The following is an 18,225-nucleotide window of genomic DNA, read 5'->3' as shown; positions in this document are numbered from 1 at the left end:
AGCAAGTCAGAAATATGTGATGAGATATGCTGCTATGACTTTTTGTTTGGTTTGTTACAAATCATTTATGGCCTATGTTAGTTACTCTGTTGTAATTTTGTGCTTTCAATAAACACGTTAACCTCAATGTTTGTGTTTAGAGCATGTTTCTGTAGCATAGAACATATAAAGGACGCGGCAAGTTTGGAGAGAGTTGAATGAAGACACCAGTAACTTCATTAAATGAAGTATGTATTTCTGAGGAAACGTGTAACAGAGGTTCTTGTATATCCCTGGCTTTATTAACCCAGAGGTTGTGGGAACACTTGGTTCTCAACTAATTCTGAGAAAAGACTCCTGGGTAAGGTATAGAATGGTACCCTATTCCCTGTAGTGCGCTACTATTAGACCTGGTCAAAAGTAGTGCACTACATAGGGAACAGGGTACCATTTTGGGGACAACCCTGGTGGGAATTAAAAACATTTCCAGGGTTACTTCTGCAGCAAGCCTCAACAGAACCTCCAGTGGCAATAGTTATGAGGGATACCAAGTTATAATTGCGAACAAAAAGTATTCTGAATCTCAGCATCATCAATAAGGATCATGGACATTTAAAAATCTTCAGCATATTCAGACAACACACTTACAAAAGTAAATCGCATAGCAATGGAAGCTGGTGTCAACTTTACTGCATTTATTTGTTATAAATACACTTTTTTGATACAAGGATAGAGAATATTGACCTTTAACCAAGGCACAGCTAAAAGGTGAAAAGGAATCTCTGAAAACAGAAAAACGTGCCAAGTGTCACGTCTGGAGGAAAACTGGCACCATCTCTACGGTGAAGAATGGTGGTGGCAGCATCATGTTGTGGGGATATTTTTCAGCGTCAGGGACTGGGAGAAACTAGTCAGGAATGAGGGAAAGATAAACGGAGCAAAGCACAGAGATCCTTGATGAAAACCTGCTCCAGAGTGCTCAGGACCTCAGACTGGGGTAAATGTTCACCTTCCAACAGGACAATGACCCTAAACACACAGCCAATACAACGCAGGAGTGGCTTCGGGATAAGTCACTGAATGTCCTTGAGTGGCCCACCCAGAGCCCGGACTTGAACCCGATTGAACATCTCCGGAGAGACCTGAAAATAGCTGTGCAGCGACACTCCCCATCCAATCTGACAGAGCTTGAGAGGATCTGGAAAGAAGAATGGGAGAAACTCTCCAAATACAGGTGTGCCAAGCTTGTAGCGTCATACCCAAGAAGACTAACGAGGCTGTAATTGCTGCCAAGGGTGCTTCAACAAAGTACTGAGTGAAGGGTCTGAATACTTACGTAAGTGTCATATTTCAGTTTTTTACTTTTAATAAATTAGCAAAAATGTGTAAAAAAAATGTTTTTGCTTTATCATTATGGGGTATTGTGTGTAGATTGATGATGGGGAAAAAAAACAATTTAATCAATTTTAGAATAAGACTGTAACGTAACAAAATGTGGAAAAAGTCAAGTGGTCTGAACATTTTCAGAATGCACTGTATGTTCCACTGGTAGAAGTATAGGGAATGTACTTACATGAAGATGTATATGAGTTGCATAGGGAAGATGAGAACAGTATCCAGCTCTATAGTCAACTCCCCTAAATGGTCCTGAGGAAAGGGCAGTGATGCTGCAGTGAGATACAGGTTGGACTAAAAGCTGATGTATGTGTCCTCTGGCACAAAGTGGGAAGGTGTTTTATGACACTGTACTGTGCCACTGGGTGGTCACACACCAGCGGTTACACAGATAGACACACTTGTATTTCACTCACACACACACACACACACACACACACACACACACACACACACACACACACACACACACACACACACACACAAATACATACAGTAACATATCAAACATACAGAATTACTGTATATAAGTCTCTGTCATCAAGTCTGTAATCATCAAGGCTAGGCCTCTGCAATGGAATTAATTATCTAATTTGTCCTTAGAAGTACTGCCCTCTGTCTATGGAGAATCCATCCACACACTGCTTACAGTGCATAGGAGCAGCACATAGCATTGGAGAGTGTGTGTTGGACACAAGGAGTGTGATTGGATGAGTCCTCTTCTCAAGCCACTCCTCCTGCCCTGCCTTCCATCCTCCTGCCCTGCCTTCCTGTTGGCCGAAGTATCATCAATGCCAGCCAACACGTCCAGGCCCAGCCATTTTGGACCCTTTTGGATCCCAATATCCTCATAGTTTTTCTGTGTGTTCATGGCTCCCTTTTCTTTCTCTCCGCCTCTCTCTCTCTCTCTCTGGTTCCTTCTTGCTGCTCAGGTCTTATTGGCTCTCAGAGTTGTAGCACTGGGTGTCTCCTCTCTCATTCCCGTTGAAACTTGGCAATGGCTGCCCATACTTGTCGACACACCAGCAAAACCCGCGCTTTCTGCCCTTGGATGGACGGCACTGTGTGTGTGAGGGAGAGAGAGAAAGGGAGAGAAAGAAACAGAGAGAGTTACAGAGAGAGGGAGAGGGTAACAGCGAGAGAGTTACAGAGAGAGAATTACAGAGAGAGAGAGAGTTACAGAGAGAGAATTACAGAGAGAGAGAGAGTTACAGCAAGAGAGAGAGTTACAGAGAGAGAATTACAGAGAGAGAGAGATACAGCAAGAGCGTTACAGAGAGAGTTACAGAGAGAGAGAGGGAGAGAGTAACAGCATGAGAGTTACAGAGAGAGAGAGAGAGTTACAGAGAGAGAGAGTTACAGAGAGAGAGAGTTACAGAGAGAGTGAGTTACAGAGAGAGTTACAGAGAGAGAGAGAGAGGGAGCGAGAGGGTTACAGAGATAAAGTTAGAGAGAGTTACAGCAAGATAGTTACAGAGAGAGACAGAGAGAGAGAGTTACAGAGAGAAAGTTACAGAGAGAGAGAGTTACAGAGAGAGAGAGAGTTAGAGTTAGAGAGAGAGAGTTAGAGAGAGAGAGAGTTACAGAGAGTTACACAGAGAGACAGAGAATTAGAGAGAGAGAGAGTTACAGAGAGAGCGAGAGTTACAGAGAGCGAGAGTTCCAGAGAGAGAGAGTTACAGAGAGAGTTACAGAGAGAGAGAGAGTTACAGAGAGAGAGAGTTAGAGAGAGAGTTGCAGAGAGAGAGAGTTACAGAGAGATAGTTACAGAGAGAGATAGTTACAGAGAGCGAGAGTTACAGAGAGAACGTTACAGAGAGAGAGAGAGTTACAGAGAGAGCGAGAGTTACAGAGAGCGAGAGTTACAGAGAGTTACAGAGAGAGAGAGTTAGAGAGAGAGGGAGCTACAGAGAGAGAGAGAGCTACAGAGAGAGAGAGCTACAGAGAGAGATAGTTACAGAGAGAAAGTTAGGGAGAAAGTTACAGGGAGAAAGTTACAGAGAGAGAGTTACAGAGAGATAGAGAGAGTTACAGAGATATATAGAGAGAGAGTTACAGAGAGAGAGAGATAGAGAGAGAGAGTTACAGAGAGAGAGAGAGAGCTAGAGAGAGTTACAGAGAGAGAGAGAGCTAGAGAGAGTTACAGAGAGAGAGAGTTACAGAGAGAGAGAGTTACACAGAGAGAGAGAGAGTTACAGAGAGAGAGAGTTACAGAGAGAGAGAGAGTTACACAGAGAGAGAGAGAGTTACACAGAGAGAGAGAGACAGATAGAGAGTTACAGAGAGAAAGTTACAGAGAGAGAGAGAGTTACAGAGAGAGAGAGTTACAGAGAGAGAGAGAGAGTTACAGAGAGAGAGAGAGAGTTACAGAGAGAGAGAGTTACAGAGAGCGAGAGTTACAGAGAGAAAGTTACAGAGAGAGAGAGAAAGAGCTACAGAGAGAGAGAGCTACAGAGAGAGAGCTACAGAGAGAGAGAGATACAGAGAGAGAGCTACAGAGAGAGAGAGCTACAGAGAGAGTTACAGAGAGAGAGAGAGAGAGAGTTAGTTACAGAGAGAAAGTTAGGGAGAAAGTTACAGGGAGAAAGTTACAGAGAGAGAGAGAGTTACAGAGAGAGAGATAGATAGTTACAGAGAGAAAGTTAGAGAGAAAGTTACAGAGAGAGAGAGTTACAGAGAGAGAGAGTTACAGAGAGAGAGAGTTACAGAGAGAGAGAGTTACAGAGAGAGAGAGTTACGGAGAGAGAGAGTTACGGAGAGAGTTACAGAGAGAGAGAGTTACAGTGAGAAAGTTACAGAGAGAGAGAGAGAGTTACAGAGAGAGAGAGAGAGTTACAGAGAGAGAGAGAGAGTTACAGAGAGAGAGAGAGAGTTACAGAGAGAGAGAGAGAGAGAGTTACAGAGAGAGAGAGTTACAGAGAGAGAGATAGTTACAGAGAGAGAAGGTTACACAGAGAGAGAGTTACACAGAGAGAGAGAGAGTTACAGAGAGAGAGAGAGAGTTACAGAGAGAGAGAGAGTTACAGAGAGAGAGAGTTACGGAGAGAGAGGGAGAGAGAGAGTTACAGAGAGCGAGAGTTACAGAGAGTTACAGAGAGAGAGAGTTATAGAGAGAGAGAGCTACAGAGAGAGATAGTTATAGAGAGAAAGTTACAGAGAGAGAGTTACAGAGAGAGAGTTACAGACAGAGAGTTACACAGAGAGAGAGCTACAGAGAGAGAGAGCTACAGAGAGAGAGAGCTACAGAGAGAGAGAGCTACAGAGAGAGAGAGCTACAGAGAGAGATAGTTACAGAGAGAAAGTTAGGGAGAAAGTTACAGGGAGAAAGTTACAGAGAGAGAGTTACAGAGAGATAGAGAGAGTTACAGAGATATATAGAGAGAGAGTTACAGAGAGAGAGAGATAGAGAGAGAGAGTTACAGAGAGAGAGAGAGAGCTAGAGAGAGTTACAGAGAGAGAGAGAGCTAGAGAGAGTTACAGAGAGAGAGAGAGTTACAGAGAGAGAGAGTTACACAGAGAGAGAGAGAGTTACAGAGAGAGAGAGTTACAGAGAGAGAGAGAGTTACACAGAGAGAGAGAGAGTTACACAGAGAGAGAGAGACAGATAGAGAGTTACAGAGAGAAAGTTACAGAGAGAGAGAGAGTTACAGAGAGAGAGAGAGTTACAGAGAGAGAGAGTTACAGAGAGAGAGAGAGAGTTACAGAGAGAGAGAGAGAGTTACAGAGAGAGAGAGTTACAGAGAGCGAGAGTTACAGAGAGAAAGTTACAGAGAGAGAGAGAAAGAGCTACAGAGAGAGAGAGCTACAGAGAGAGAGCTACAGAGAGAGATACAGAGAGAGAGCTACAGAGAGAGAGAGAGCTACAGAGAGAGTTACAGAGAGAGAGAGAGAGAGAGAGTTAGTTACAGAGAGAAAGTTAGGGAGAAAGTTACAGGGAGAAAGTTACAGAGAGAGAGAGAGTTACAGAGAGAGAGAGAGATAGTTACAGAGAGAAAGTTAGAGAGAAAGTTACAGAGAGAGAGAGTTACAGAGAGAGAGAGTTACAGAGAGAGAGAGTTACAGAGAGAGAGAGTTACAGAGAGAGAGAGTTACGGAGAGAGAGAGTTACGGAGAGAGTTACAGAGAGAGAGAGTTACAGTGAGAAAGTTACAGAGAGAGAGAGAGAGTTACAGAGAGAGAGAGAGAGTTACAGAGAGAGAGAGAGAGTTACAGAGAGAGAGAGAGTTACAGAGAGAGAGAGAGAGAGAGTTACAGAGAGAGAGAGTTACAGAGAGAGAGATAGTTACAGAGAGAGAAGGTTACACAGAGAGAGAGTTACACAGAGAGAGAGAGAGTTACAGAGAGAGAGAGAGAGTTACAGAGAGAGAGAGAGTTACAGAGAGAGAGAGTTACGGAGAGAGAGGGAGAGAGAGAGTTACAGAGAGCGAGAGTTACAGAGAGTTACAGAGAGAGAGAGTTATAGAGAGAGAGAGCTACAGAGAGAGATAGTTATAGAGAGAAAGTTACAGAGAGAGAGTTACAGAGAGAGAGTTACAGACAGAGAGTTACACAGAGAGAGAGCTACAGAGAGAGAGAGCTACAGAGAGAGAGAGCTACAGAGAGAGAGAGCTACAGAGAGAGATAGTTACAGAGAGAAAGTTAGGGAGAAAGTTACAGGGAGAAAGTTACAGAGAGAGAGTTACAGAGAGATAGAGAGAGTTACAGAGATATATAGAGAGAGAGTTACAGAGAGAGAGAGATAGAGAGAGAGAGTTACAGAGAGAGAGAGAGAGCTAGAGAGAGTTACAGAGAGAGAGAGAGCTAGAGAGAGTTACAGAGAGAGAGAGAGTTACAGAGAGAGAGAGTTACACAGAGAGAGAGAGAGTTACACAGAGAGAGAGAGAGTTACACAGAGAGAGAGAGACAGATAGAGAGTTACAGAGAGAAAGTTACAGAGAGAGAGAGAGTTACAGAGAGAGAGAGTTACAGAGAGAGAGAGAGAGTTACAGAGAGAGAGAGAGAGTTACAGAGAGAGAGAGAGAGTTACAGAGAGAGAGAGTTACAGAGAGCGAGAGTTACAGAGAGAAAGTTACAGAGAGAGAGAGAAAGAGCTACAGAGAGAGAGAGCTACAGAGAGAGAGCTACAGAGAGAGAGAGATACAGAGAGAGAGCTACAGAGAGAGAGAGCTACAGAGAGAGTTACAGAGAGAGAGAGAGAGAGAGTTAGTTACAGAGAGAAAGTTAGGGAGAAAGTTACAGGGAGAAAGTTACAGAGAGAGAGAGAGTTACAGAGAGAGAGAGAGATAGTTACAGAGAGAAAGTTAGAGAGAAAGTTACAGAGAGAGAGAGTTACAGAGAGAGAGAGTTACAGAGAGAGAGAGTTACAGAGAGAGAGAGTTACAGAGAGAGAGAGTTACAGTGAGAAAGTTACAGAGAGAGAGAGAGAGTTACAGAGAGAGAGAGAGAGTTACAGAGAGAGAGAGAGAGTTACAGAGAGAGAGAGAGTTAGAGAGAGAGAGAGAGTTACAGAGAGAGAGAGTTACAGAGAGAGAGATAGTTACAGAGAGAGAAGGTTACACAGAGAGAGAGTTACACAGAGAGAGAGAGAGTTACAGAGAGAGAGAGAGAGTTACAGAGAGAGAGAGAGTTACAGAGAGAGAGAGTTACGGAGAGAGAGGGAGAGAGAGAGTTACAGAGAGCGAGAGTTACAGAGAGTTACAGAGAGAGAGAGTTATAGAGAGAGAGAGCTACAGAGAGAGATAGTTATAGAGAGAAAGTTACAGAGAGAGAGTTACAGAGAGAGAGTTACAGACAGAGAGTTACACAGAGAGAGAGCTACAGAGAGAGAGAGCTACAGAGAGAGAGAGCTACAGAGAGAGAGAGCTACAGAGAGAGAGATAGTTATAGAGAGAAAGTTACAGAGAGAAAGTTACAGAGAGAGAGTTACAGAGAGAAAGTTACAGAGAGAGAGTTACAGAGAGAGAGTTACAGAGAGAGAGTTACAGAGAGAGAGTTACAGAGAGAGAGAGAGTTAGAGAGAGAGAGAGTTACAGAGAGAGAGAGAGAGAGAGTTACTGAGAGAGAGAGAGAGAGTTACAGAAAGAGAGTTACAGAGAGAGAGTTACAGAAAGAGAGTTAGAGAGATAGTTACAGAGAGAGAGAGAGTTAGAGAGAGAGAGAGAGTTACAGAGAGAGAGAGAGAGTTACTGAGAGAGAGAGTTACAGAGAGAGAGATAGTTACAGAGAGAGAGAGAGAGTTAAGAGAGAGACAGGAAGTTACAGAGAGAGAGAGCTACAGAGAGAGAGCTACAGAGAGAGAGAGAGATACAGAGCGAGAGCTACAGAGAGAGAGAGCTACAGAGAGAGTTACACAGAGAGAGAGAGAGAGAGAGAGAGTTAGTTACAGAGAGAAAGTTAGGGAGAAAGTTACAGGGAGAAAGTTACAGAGAGAGAGAGAGAGAGTTACAGAGAGAGAGAGATAGTTACAGAGAGAAAGTTAGAGAGAAAGTTACAGAGAGAGAGTGCTACAGAGGGAGAGAGTTACAGAGAGAGAGAGAGAGTTACAGAGAGAGATAGTTAGAGAGAAAGTTATAGAGAAAGTTACAGAGAGAGAGAGAGAGAGTTACAGAGAGAGAGTTACAGAGAGAAAGTTAGAGAGAAAGTTACAGAGAGAGAGAGTTACAGAGAGAGAGAGTTACAGAGAGAGAGAGTTACAGAGAGAGAGAGTTACGAAGAGAGAGAGTTACAGAGAGAGAGAGAGTTACAGTGAGAAAGTTACAGCGAGAGAGAGAGAGTTACAGAGAGAGAGAGAGAGAGTTACAGAGAGAGAGAGAGAGTTACAGAGAGAGAGAGTTACAGAGAGAGAGAGAGAGAGTTACAGAGAGAGAGAGTTACAGAGAGTTACAGAGAGAGAGAGAAAGTTACAGAGGGAGAGATAGTTACAGAGAGGGAGAGATAGTTACAGAGAGGGAGAGATAGTTACAGAGAGAGAGAGAGAGAGTTACAGAGGGAGAGAGAGAGAGAGAGAGAATTACAGAGAGAGAGTTAGAGCGAGAGAGTTAAAGGGAGAGCGAGAGAGAGTTACAGAGGGAGAGAGAGAGTTAGAGAGAGAGAGAGTTACATAGGGAGAGAGAGAGAGTTACAGAGAGAGAGTTACAGAGGGAGAGAGAGAGTTAGAGGGAGAGAGAGAGTTACAGAGGGAGAGAGAGAGAGTTACAGAGAGAGTTACAGAGAGAGAGTTACAGAGAGTTACAGAGGGAGAGAGAGAGTTACAGTGAGAAAGTTAGAGCGAAAGAGAGAGAGAGAGAGAGAGAGGGAGAGTTACAGAGAGAGAAGGAGAGAGACACTTACATGGAGAGAAAGTACAATAATAAGATTTAGGCTTGTACTGTACATAATTACCAATACTCATCTAGCACAATGGCCATCTGAAATGACTTGAGGAAGTGGGACATGAAATGGTTAAGGACTTTAACGTCCATTTTGTGCTGAGGACCTGAGGAGACTTGGCCATGGGACGCATGCTGGTGGTATTTTCAGCTGCTTTTACGGTCTACCTCCAGTTCCAGACACATATAGAGAGCTTTAAGATAAACAGAAACCTGGTCAAATATTTGCTTAGGCCCGTTTGTGAACAACTGAGACCCAATATCTATTTTCAGTGAGCCGGTGGCCAGTACAAATCATCTGTTGCTGATTATACCCCAAAGCTCCAAATTATGGGTACTACAAATGACTTACAGAGTCTCCGGAGCAACCCAAGGGCTGTTATTTTACTGCCAATTTGACTAAAGGTCAGCGTCCTCTCTAGTAAAACATGCAGGCATTAATTTGAAGGGCAAAGAAAGGCGAACAAATGTTGCTCTCTTAAAGAGTTCATCAGAATGGAAGTCAGTCCTTTCTCTGCTCGATATTACGTCTCTAGGTGTCTGACCCCAGAGACCATAGGATAGGCTCAACCCTGTATAAGCGACCCTGTACAGTAGAATTTGTGTATTTGTGTCCAGTCAAAATATGACTATCGTGTCTACTGCGTCTTAACTCTCTAATATTGGCACCCAATTATCATGTTATTTCCCTTCTCCGAACAAATTATGTTTTGTTATAATTTAATCTATATGACCAATCAAGTAGTATACTTGTATTAAAGTACACATGCTGAGAGGTTAAGTCACATTTTCAGGAAAAAAAATTATTCAAAAGTTGGAACGTTGGAGTCAAAGAATGACTCAACTAAATAGTAGCTTGGGAATCTAATAAAAGTAATAAAAAGAAGACAAGACCTGGAAAAATGCATTTAAAGGCTGCATTAAAAGCTCTTCTAAATGCACCTCTCATGCATAATCACTTTACCATTTCCACCATCTAACTCCACATGCTTTACTTCATCCTCCAAACTATGTATACATTTATAGTTAATAAGACATGTTGGGTCTGAGACTCATGGGAACCGCAGAAGTAAACTCCCAGACATGTCTGCCATTCCCTCCCTGCCTGCCATCCCTGAGAAGACACAAACATACATTTCATATAAACAAAGACAATGAGCCTGGTGTTCTGGTTGTTTCTGGTTATGAGATGATTGCGGGTCAAACAGAGGCACGTCCATTAGGCAGGAGACTCTGTGCTGTGGCATGTAATAGAAATGTTGCTTTGTTTTTGGTGGGTGCCGTGATGGCGCTGGTGGACTAAGTGCCTCCATATGAACGCGTCAGGGACACTCATTTATTATAAACCTATTGTGGGCGGACCAGGACCACGCAAATGTTTGAAATGGCTGAAGCTTCTATTTTCGGCACCGCTTTTTCAAAAGTCTGGCAATTATGGGGAGCGAGCAGCGGGTGCCGGCGGCCACCTTGACGTCTGTCTCCCTGGGAGGGTTCACGCGAAATGGCCGCCGTTTGAGCCGCGCTGGGTGCTTGCTGGGGTCTGTGGTTCCATGTCTCCAGAGCCAACCCCAAATGGTGTGGCTGAGAAGTGACGAGGCTCTAATAACCAGTGAAGCAGATCTGGAGGAATGGATCTGCTCTAGATATGAATCTAGTATGCATGATGAGACACTGACATTACGATCTTCATTGATGAAGAAAGGGTAAGTGGGAAGATGATGGTAGTTACAATGTTCAAATGGGGGTGACTTTCCTGGCCTCTATAACACTGTTCAATAGGTAGGTCTGGTATCTGGGCTCGTATTCCTCGGTGGAAGCATGGCTTTGACACATTCGGGTAATGCCAAGGAGCCTGGGGGACTGACTCATAAAATGGCATCTTCATCCCTACGGTGTGTTTGTAGGATTTCCTTACCTGTTTCTTTTTGTAGAAGCCCTTATTGTCACAGTTTGGGATGTGGAAGCCTCTGGGGTTGAGGATGTCTGTGATCTTCAGTCCTTTGAGGACACTCTCCATCTCTCTAAGACAGGGACCCTAAACACACACATACTATAATGACCCATCTTACTTCTTCCAATCCAAAGCACTCTGTCTATTACCTACAGCTCAAATAATGTATTTATCCCATTGGAACAGTGAAACTAACAGAAGCCACAAAAGTGTGCTTACTTGGTACAGTGTAATTCAATCTCTAGGAACAATGGCGCCGGAGAAGAAGGCTAACGTTTTACGTGTCCCCAACCGATTGTGTTATTTTGTTCCTTTATTTGCATTGTTTGTAACTTATTTTTTTACTTACTTTGTACATAATGTTGCCGCTTCTGTCTCTTATGACCAAAAATAACTTCTGAACATCAGGACTGAGATCACTCACCACGGAATGACAGAATCCTTTTTCCCCTTAACGAGTCTGACGAGCCCGACGCGAACAATATACTGCTTTCTCGGGAACAGGCCCAGATCCCCGTGATTTGCGTGAAGAAAAAGTGGCCAGAGGGCGGGCTGCCTTCTGAGAATTCGTAGGTGATCGAATTAACCCCCACTTCCTTCCATTCTGCTAGCAAACATGCAATCTTTGGAGAATAAAATCGATGACCTACGCGGAAGATTAAACTACCAAACGGACATTCAAAACTGTAATATCTAATGCTTTACGGAGTTGTGGCTCAACTAAGACACTATCAACATACAGCCTGCTGGTTATACGCTGTCCCGGCAGGATAGAACAGCAGCGTCTGGTTAGACAAGGGGCGGCAGATTGTGTATTTTTGTAAATAACAGCTGATGCACGATATCTAAGTCTCGAGCCATTGCTCGCCTGAGGTAGCTGTAGATCACACTATCTACCTAGACAGTTTTCATCTGTATTTTTCGTAGCTGTTTACATACCACCACAGATTGAGGCTGGCACTAAGACAGCATTGAATGAGCTGTATTACGCCATAAGCAAACAAGAAAACGCTGACCCTGAGGCGGCGCTCCTAGTAGTCAGAAACTTTAATGCAGGGAAAGTTAAATCCAAATTTCTATCAGTATGTTAAACGTGCAACCAAAGAGAAAAAAACTCTTGACCCCCTTTACTCCACACACAGAGACGCATACAAAGCTCTCCCGCGCCCTCCATTTGGCAAATCTGCCCATAATTCTATTCGCCTGATTCCTGCTTACAAGTACAAATTAAATCAGGAAGCACCAGTGACTAGATCCATAAAAAAGTGGTCAGATGAAGCAGATGCTAAGCTACAGGACTGCTTTGCTAGCACAGACTGGAATATGTTCCGGGATTCCTCCGATGGCATTGAGGAGTACACCACATTAGTCATTGGCTTCTTCAAGAAATGCATCGATGACATCGTCCCCACAGTGACCGTATGTACATACCCCAACCAGAATCCATGGGTTACAGGCAACATCCACACTGAGCTAAAGGCAAGAGCTGCTGCTTTCAAGGAGCGAGACTCTAACCCGGAAGCTTATAAGAAATCCTGCTATGCCCTCCGACGAACCATCAAACAGGCAAAGCGTCAATACAGGACTAAGATCGAATCGTACTACAACGGCTCTGACGCTCGTCGGATGTGGCAGGGCTTGCAAACCATTACAGACTACAAAGGGAAGCACAGCCGAGAGCTGCCCAGTGACACAAGCCTACCAGACGAGCTAAACTACTTCTATGCTGGTGCTCTCATGCACTGAAACATGCATGAGAGCACCAGCTGTTCCGGAAGACTGTGTGATCCCATTCTCTGCAGCCGATGTAAGTAGACCTTTAAACAGTTCAACATTTACAAGGCTGCAGGACCAGACGGATTACCAGGATGTGTACTGCAAGCATGCACTGACCATCTGGCAAGTGTCTTCACTGACTTTTTCAACCTCTCCCTGTCTGAGTCTGTAATACCAACATGTTTTAAGCAGACCACCATAGTCCATGTTCCCAAGAATACTAAGGTAACCTGACTAAATGACGACCGAACTGTAACACTCACGTAATGTAGCCATGAAGTGCTTTGAAAGGCTGGTCATGGCTCACATCAACACCATTATCCCAGAAACCCACTCCAATTTGTATACCGCCCCAACAGATTATGCAATATTTATTGCACTCCACACTGCCCTTTCCCGCTTGGACAAAAGGAACATCTATGTGAGAATGCTTTTCATTGACTACAGCTCAGCGTTCAACACCATTGTGTCCACAAAGCTCATCAATAAGCTAAGGACCCTGGGACTAAACACCTCCCTCTGCAACTGAATCCTGTATTTCCAGACGGGCCTCCCCCAGGTGGTAAGGGTAGGTACAGTAACAACACATCCGCAACGCTGATCCTCAACAAAGGGGCCTCTCAAGGGTGCATGCTCAGTCCCTTCCTGTACACTCTGTTCACTTATGACTGCACGGCCAGGCAAGACTCCAACACCATCCTTAAGTTTGCCGATGACTCAACACTGATCACCGACAATGACGAGACAGCCTAGAGGGAGGAGGTCAGAAACCTGACCGTGTGGTGCCAGGACAACTTCTCCCTCAACATGATTAAGACAAAGGAGATGATTGTGGACTACAGGAAAAAAAAGGCCTGAGCACGCCCCCATTCTCGTCGACGGGGCTGCAGTGGAGCAGGTTGAGAGCTTCAAGTTCCTTGGTGTCCACATCACCAACAAACTAACATGGTCCAAGCACACCAAGACAGTAGTGAAGAGGGCACAACAAAACCTATTCCCCCTCAGGAGACTGAAAAGATCTGGCATGGATCCTCAAAAGTTTATACAGCTGGGGCCTCCCGGGTGGCGCAGTGGTTAAGGGCGCTGTACTGCAGCGCCAGCTGTGCCATCAGAGTTCCTGGGTTCGCGCCCAGCCTCTGTCGTAACCGGCCGCGACCGGGAGGTCCGTGGGGCGACGCACAATTGGCCTAGCGTCGCCCGGGTTAGGGAGGGCTTGGTCGGTAGGGGTGTCCTTGTCTCATCGCGCACCAGCGACTCCTGTGGCGGGCTGGGCGCAGTGTGCGCTAACCAAGGTGGCCAGGTGCACGGTGTTTCCTCCGGCGCATTGGTGCGGCTGGCTTCCGGGTTGGATGCGTGCTGTGTTAAGAAGCAGTGCGGCTTGGTTGGGTTGTGTATCGGAGGACGCATGACTTTCAACCTTCGTCTCTCCCGAGCCCGTACGGGAGTTGTAGCGATGAGACAAGATAGTAGCTACTACAACAATTGGATACCACGAAATTGGGGAGAAAAAGGGGTAAAATAAAAAATAAAAATAAAAAAAAGTTTATACAGCTGCACCATCGAGAGTGGTTGCATCACTGCCCGGTATGGCAACTGCTCAGCCTCCGAGCGCAAGGCACTACAGAGGATAGTGCAAGCTTCCTGGCATTCAGGACCTCTATACCAGGCGGTATCAGAGGAAGGCCCTAAAAATTGTCAAAGACTACATCCACCCTAGTCATAGACTCTTCTCTCTGCTACCGCACATAAAGCGGTCCAAGTCTAGGTCCAAGAGGCTTCTAAACAGCTTCTACCCCCAAGCCATGAGACTCTTGAACATCTAATCAAATGTCTACCCAGACTATCTGCATTGCCCCCCTCCCTGTTGTTATCATAGTCACTTTATTAATAACTCTACATGTTACCTCAACTAACCGGTGCCCCCAGATATTGACTCTGTACCCTGAATATATAGTCTCGCTATTGTTATTTTACAGCTGCTCTTTAATTACTTGTTACTTTTATTTCTTATTCTTGTATTTTTTTAACTGTATTGTTGGTTAGGGGCTTGTAAATAAGCATTTTACTGTAAGGTAGTGTTGTTGTAGTACTGTTGTATGTGACTAATACAATTTTATTTGATTTGACTTAGACACGGATGCTATCATTAGCATTAGGCTACACCAAGCTCCACCTGTAGCCTAACGCACAACCGCACTACCCTTCAGTAGTACCCAAACCATGTTGGTACTAGGGATAAGAAGAAAGATAGGCAACTAATAGGAAATGAATTCACCTTGTGAGGGCTTACACTTTGCTGAAAGCTGCTTAGAAACTAGCTAACACTTTACACAAAGGGATAGGCCAGGGGATCGACAGGCTTTATCCTCAAGTCCAGCTCCAGTCTCTGATCAAAGCAAATCAAGGCAGAGTTAATTCCTTGTGCTGTACTCTTTTCTCTGCCACCAGGCTAAAGACAGGATGAAAAATTGAAAGAGGAGGGAGGAGGGCGAGTCCAAACAGGCACACGCAAAGGGCCAATCCATCATCAACTTGCTCTGAGACTCGGCGCTCCCCTCCAGACCGCCACCGCTCCCCTCCGCTCCCCCAGTAGGCATGCGGACGCCTTGCTGCGAAACAACAGGTTACCCACAGAGGCAGAGCTACTGTACCCAATCACCACCATGCCAATCTCCCGCCACCACGCCACCGCCAGCCGTCAGTACCCATACTCTGAACATTTCATCACCCTCAGACGGACGGAGAAAAACACCAAAACACAGAGAAAACGGGGAGGAGAGAGAGAGAGAGGAGGAGAAGGGAGGAGAAAAACACCAAAACCTAGAGCGAAGAAGGAGGAAGAGGAGAACATTTTCTGAAAGACTGTTCCTAGAGAAAGCAAAGTGGACCTGGTACTCACATACTCTGGCTCCTGCTTGGATTCCAGGGAGAAGTTCTGTTGGTCTGTGCTGTGAGCTCCAGGGAGTTCCTCCATTTTGTAGCTCCGGGCCCTCTTCAGCTGCTCCCTGTGGATGACCACTGCCTTGACAGGGTGGAGGAGAGAGGTGTGGTGGGGGAGTCTGGGGGGGACTACAGGAGGTCTGCTGGTGCTGAAAAGGGCTTGGGGGGCTTGGATCACTGGGGCGGTGGTGTTTTGCTCCTCCTCCTGAGTACCACCCACATTCTCTGCCAAAAATTATTTTGGAGGAATTATTTTCATTCCCAAAATTACATAAAATTACATTATATGGATAATATTAAGTATACTAATACTAATGGGTTTATGTTTGGATCACGTGAATCATGTGAATGGTCTATCTGTGCTGGTTCAGGTGTTGTTTTTGTCACTCCCTTGAAGTTCATCCAAGCTAATAATAGTTTCACATTAATTACTGATTTAGAGAGGAGGGTAGAGAGATCAGATGACATTTAACATTAAAAAATGACAAAATGTAAATTCGTTTTGATTTACAATTGTAAACCACACTATAGTTTGAAATAAATATTGACATCTGTCAAATAATTCCAGACTCATTCCATCAATAATCTTCATGAAACCCTTGTATCACAGAACCCCACAGTCACAGTTAGAAAATTGATGAAAGAATCATAGAGAGGAATACAGCAAAATTACAGGCTCAAACATCGATGTCAACCATGTCATGAGTTAAAACCATTCTATCAATAATCACAATTGTAAAAGACACCATTCTTGCTGTCGAATTCACCATAATAAAAACATACAGTATAACAGTGTCCATCCAATTGCGTCAATATTGGATATATTACGCATAGGCTGGCTTCATCTAACCGGATAGCTCAAGGTGATAAATTATACTTTAGGCTACCTTGCATCCAGATGTTTGATGACAAGCAAAGTTATCTGTATTTTTACAGGCGACATTATTATAACAATATAATAATTATAACAATATAATAATCCGTTGGTAAACCATGCGTAAAAACCTTTCCAAACTGCGTCATCATCTTGGCATTTACCTTGTATCTCATTGACGGCAGGTAAAGCGGCGGTGGATCTTTTAATGGTTGCAATCGCACACTGTCCTCGTCCTTCCAGCAGAGCTTGGAGAGGTTTCGTCTCGCCGGGCTGCTGCTGGCATGCCATCCCGGAGCCACATCTCCCGGTGTACACCCCGCACGGCTGTCCAAATGCCAGCGCGCAAGTCATGCAGCACCCGCAGCCAGTTTCGCGAACTCTCTCGGTGCAGTCCTTGGGCAACGGCTTGCAGAGGAGCCGGGCTCCAGCATCACAAGGTTCACACCGGATAACCGGCCCTACCGCGGCTGATCTCCGCGTAATCAATGCCAGAACAACTGTCATCCAAAGTGTGCGATAACAGGTCTCCATTGTAATGATTTCGGGTAGGTCGTGGTGCGTATTGTCCTAAATTTAACTCTGCAGTTGATGCGTACCTAATTCACATGAAAGCACTTTAGACAAAACGTCTCAATATATAGAGCCATCCACTGAAATGTCACACCCCCTCAAATGAGTTGCCTGTGTGTGGGATTGCTTTAAAGGGGGAATCAGCAGTTGCTACATACATGTTTGCACATACATTAATATGTACCCAATAATATAACTTTTAAATGCCTCACGAGCTTAGTTCAACCCCATCAGTATGTACGCTTTTTTATTCCAATGTTTGTAAACAAAGTAAATGTAAACAAGCACTATATAGACTCAAAACATGGTTAAAACTATAATGTTGATATCATTAATAGTCAGTCCTTGGATCCATAGATCTGTCTGAATTTGAGAGTGGTTATATTTCTCCAACCCCATCCCCGTCCACTGTTTGTATTGCTAATTGCCTGCCGCCTAACTTCCTCGCTGATATTTTCTGAGAAAACTTACTTAGACGTTTCGATGAAAAAAGTAGCTTAATAAATAAAACATATGTTTTGGTGTGCAAATAAGTAATCAATAAACTATCCAAATAAGCAACAATCCATCGGATCAAACTTTACTTATTTATAAATCATTTAAAGGCTCATTCTGAAACGGATTGTTGTGGATTTTCTCTTTAGGTATGCCAGCACAATAACTAGCTTCATTTTAGTTGTATGACTTCTCTGCAGACTTAATATTGGATGAACATAAAAAATGAAAAAAAAAAAAAAAGACTATGTGTGTGTGTGTGTATGTGTGTGTGTGTGTGTGTGTGTGTGTGTGTGTGTGTGTGTGTGTGTGTGTGTGTGTGTATGTGTGTGTGTGTGTGTGTGTGCATGCATGCATGCAGGCTTGAGTCTGTGTGTGTCTGTTGTGGCCCCATTCCATATCAAAATCGCAAGCATTCAAATAGGTGTCAGGTCAAGGAACTGAATTTCACCTGACATTACTCCAAGTGTTATTGAGAAGATTAGGTCAGAAATACATTGATAATTTGTGAAAACTTGTAGTGAGGTTTAATATCCATAAACCATCGTCAACAGAACATTACAAACAAATGGGTCAAACAAAATCTGGTAATACCAGCATACACAGTACACAAGCACTACAAGAAACAATTACGGAAAAGGACATGGGGGGAGAACAGAGGGTTAAATACACAACATGTAATTGATGGAATTGGAACCAGGTGTGATGGAAGACAAGACAAAACAAATGGAAAATGAAAAGTGAATCAGCGATGGCTAGAAGGTTGGTGACTTCGACCGCCGAACACCGCCCGAACAAGGAGAAGGACCAACTTCGGCGGAAGTCGTGACAATACTGCATGTGAGCAATGTAAGTAGCTCTTGATTATTTGATAA

At 44.2% G+C, this 18,225-nt stretch overlaps 1 protein-coding gene across 1 annotated transcript; it reads right to left on the bottom strand.

Moving 5' to 3' along the window:
* Window positions 1-654: 654 nt before the first annotated feature.
* On the bottom strand, window positions 655-16,959 carry LOC110530431 (insulin-like growth factor-binding protein 3). The gene is made up of 4 exons (XM_036986061.2): window positions 16,447-16,959; window positions 15,368-15,633; window positions 10,657-10,776; window positions 655-2,435 (listed from the first exon to the last, which is right to left on the bottom strand). Exons 1-4 carry the CDS (start codon window positions 16,814-16,816, stop codon window positions 2,310-2,312), a joined length of 882 nt encoding a protein of 293 aa, XP_036841956.2. The 5' UTR covers window positions 16,817-16,959; the 3' UTR covers window positions 655-2,309.
* Between the last annotated feature and the right edge of the window lie 1,266 nt (window positions 16,960-18,225).

The sequence above is a fragment of the Oncorhynchus mykiss genome, chromosome 8 (genome assembly GCF_057628025.1).
Source record: "Oncorhynchus mykiss isolate SJ-2025 chromosome 8, ASM5762802v1, whole genome shotgun sequence".
Lineage (NCBI taxonomy): Eukaryota > Metazoa > Chordata > Actinopteri > Salmoniformes > Salmonidae > Oncorhynchus > Oncorhynchus mykiss.
This window is presented reverse-complemented; position numbering and strand designations above follow the sequence as displayed.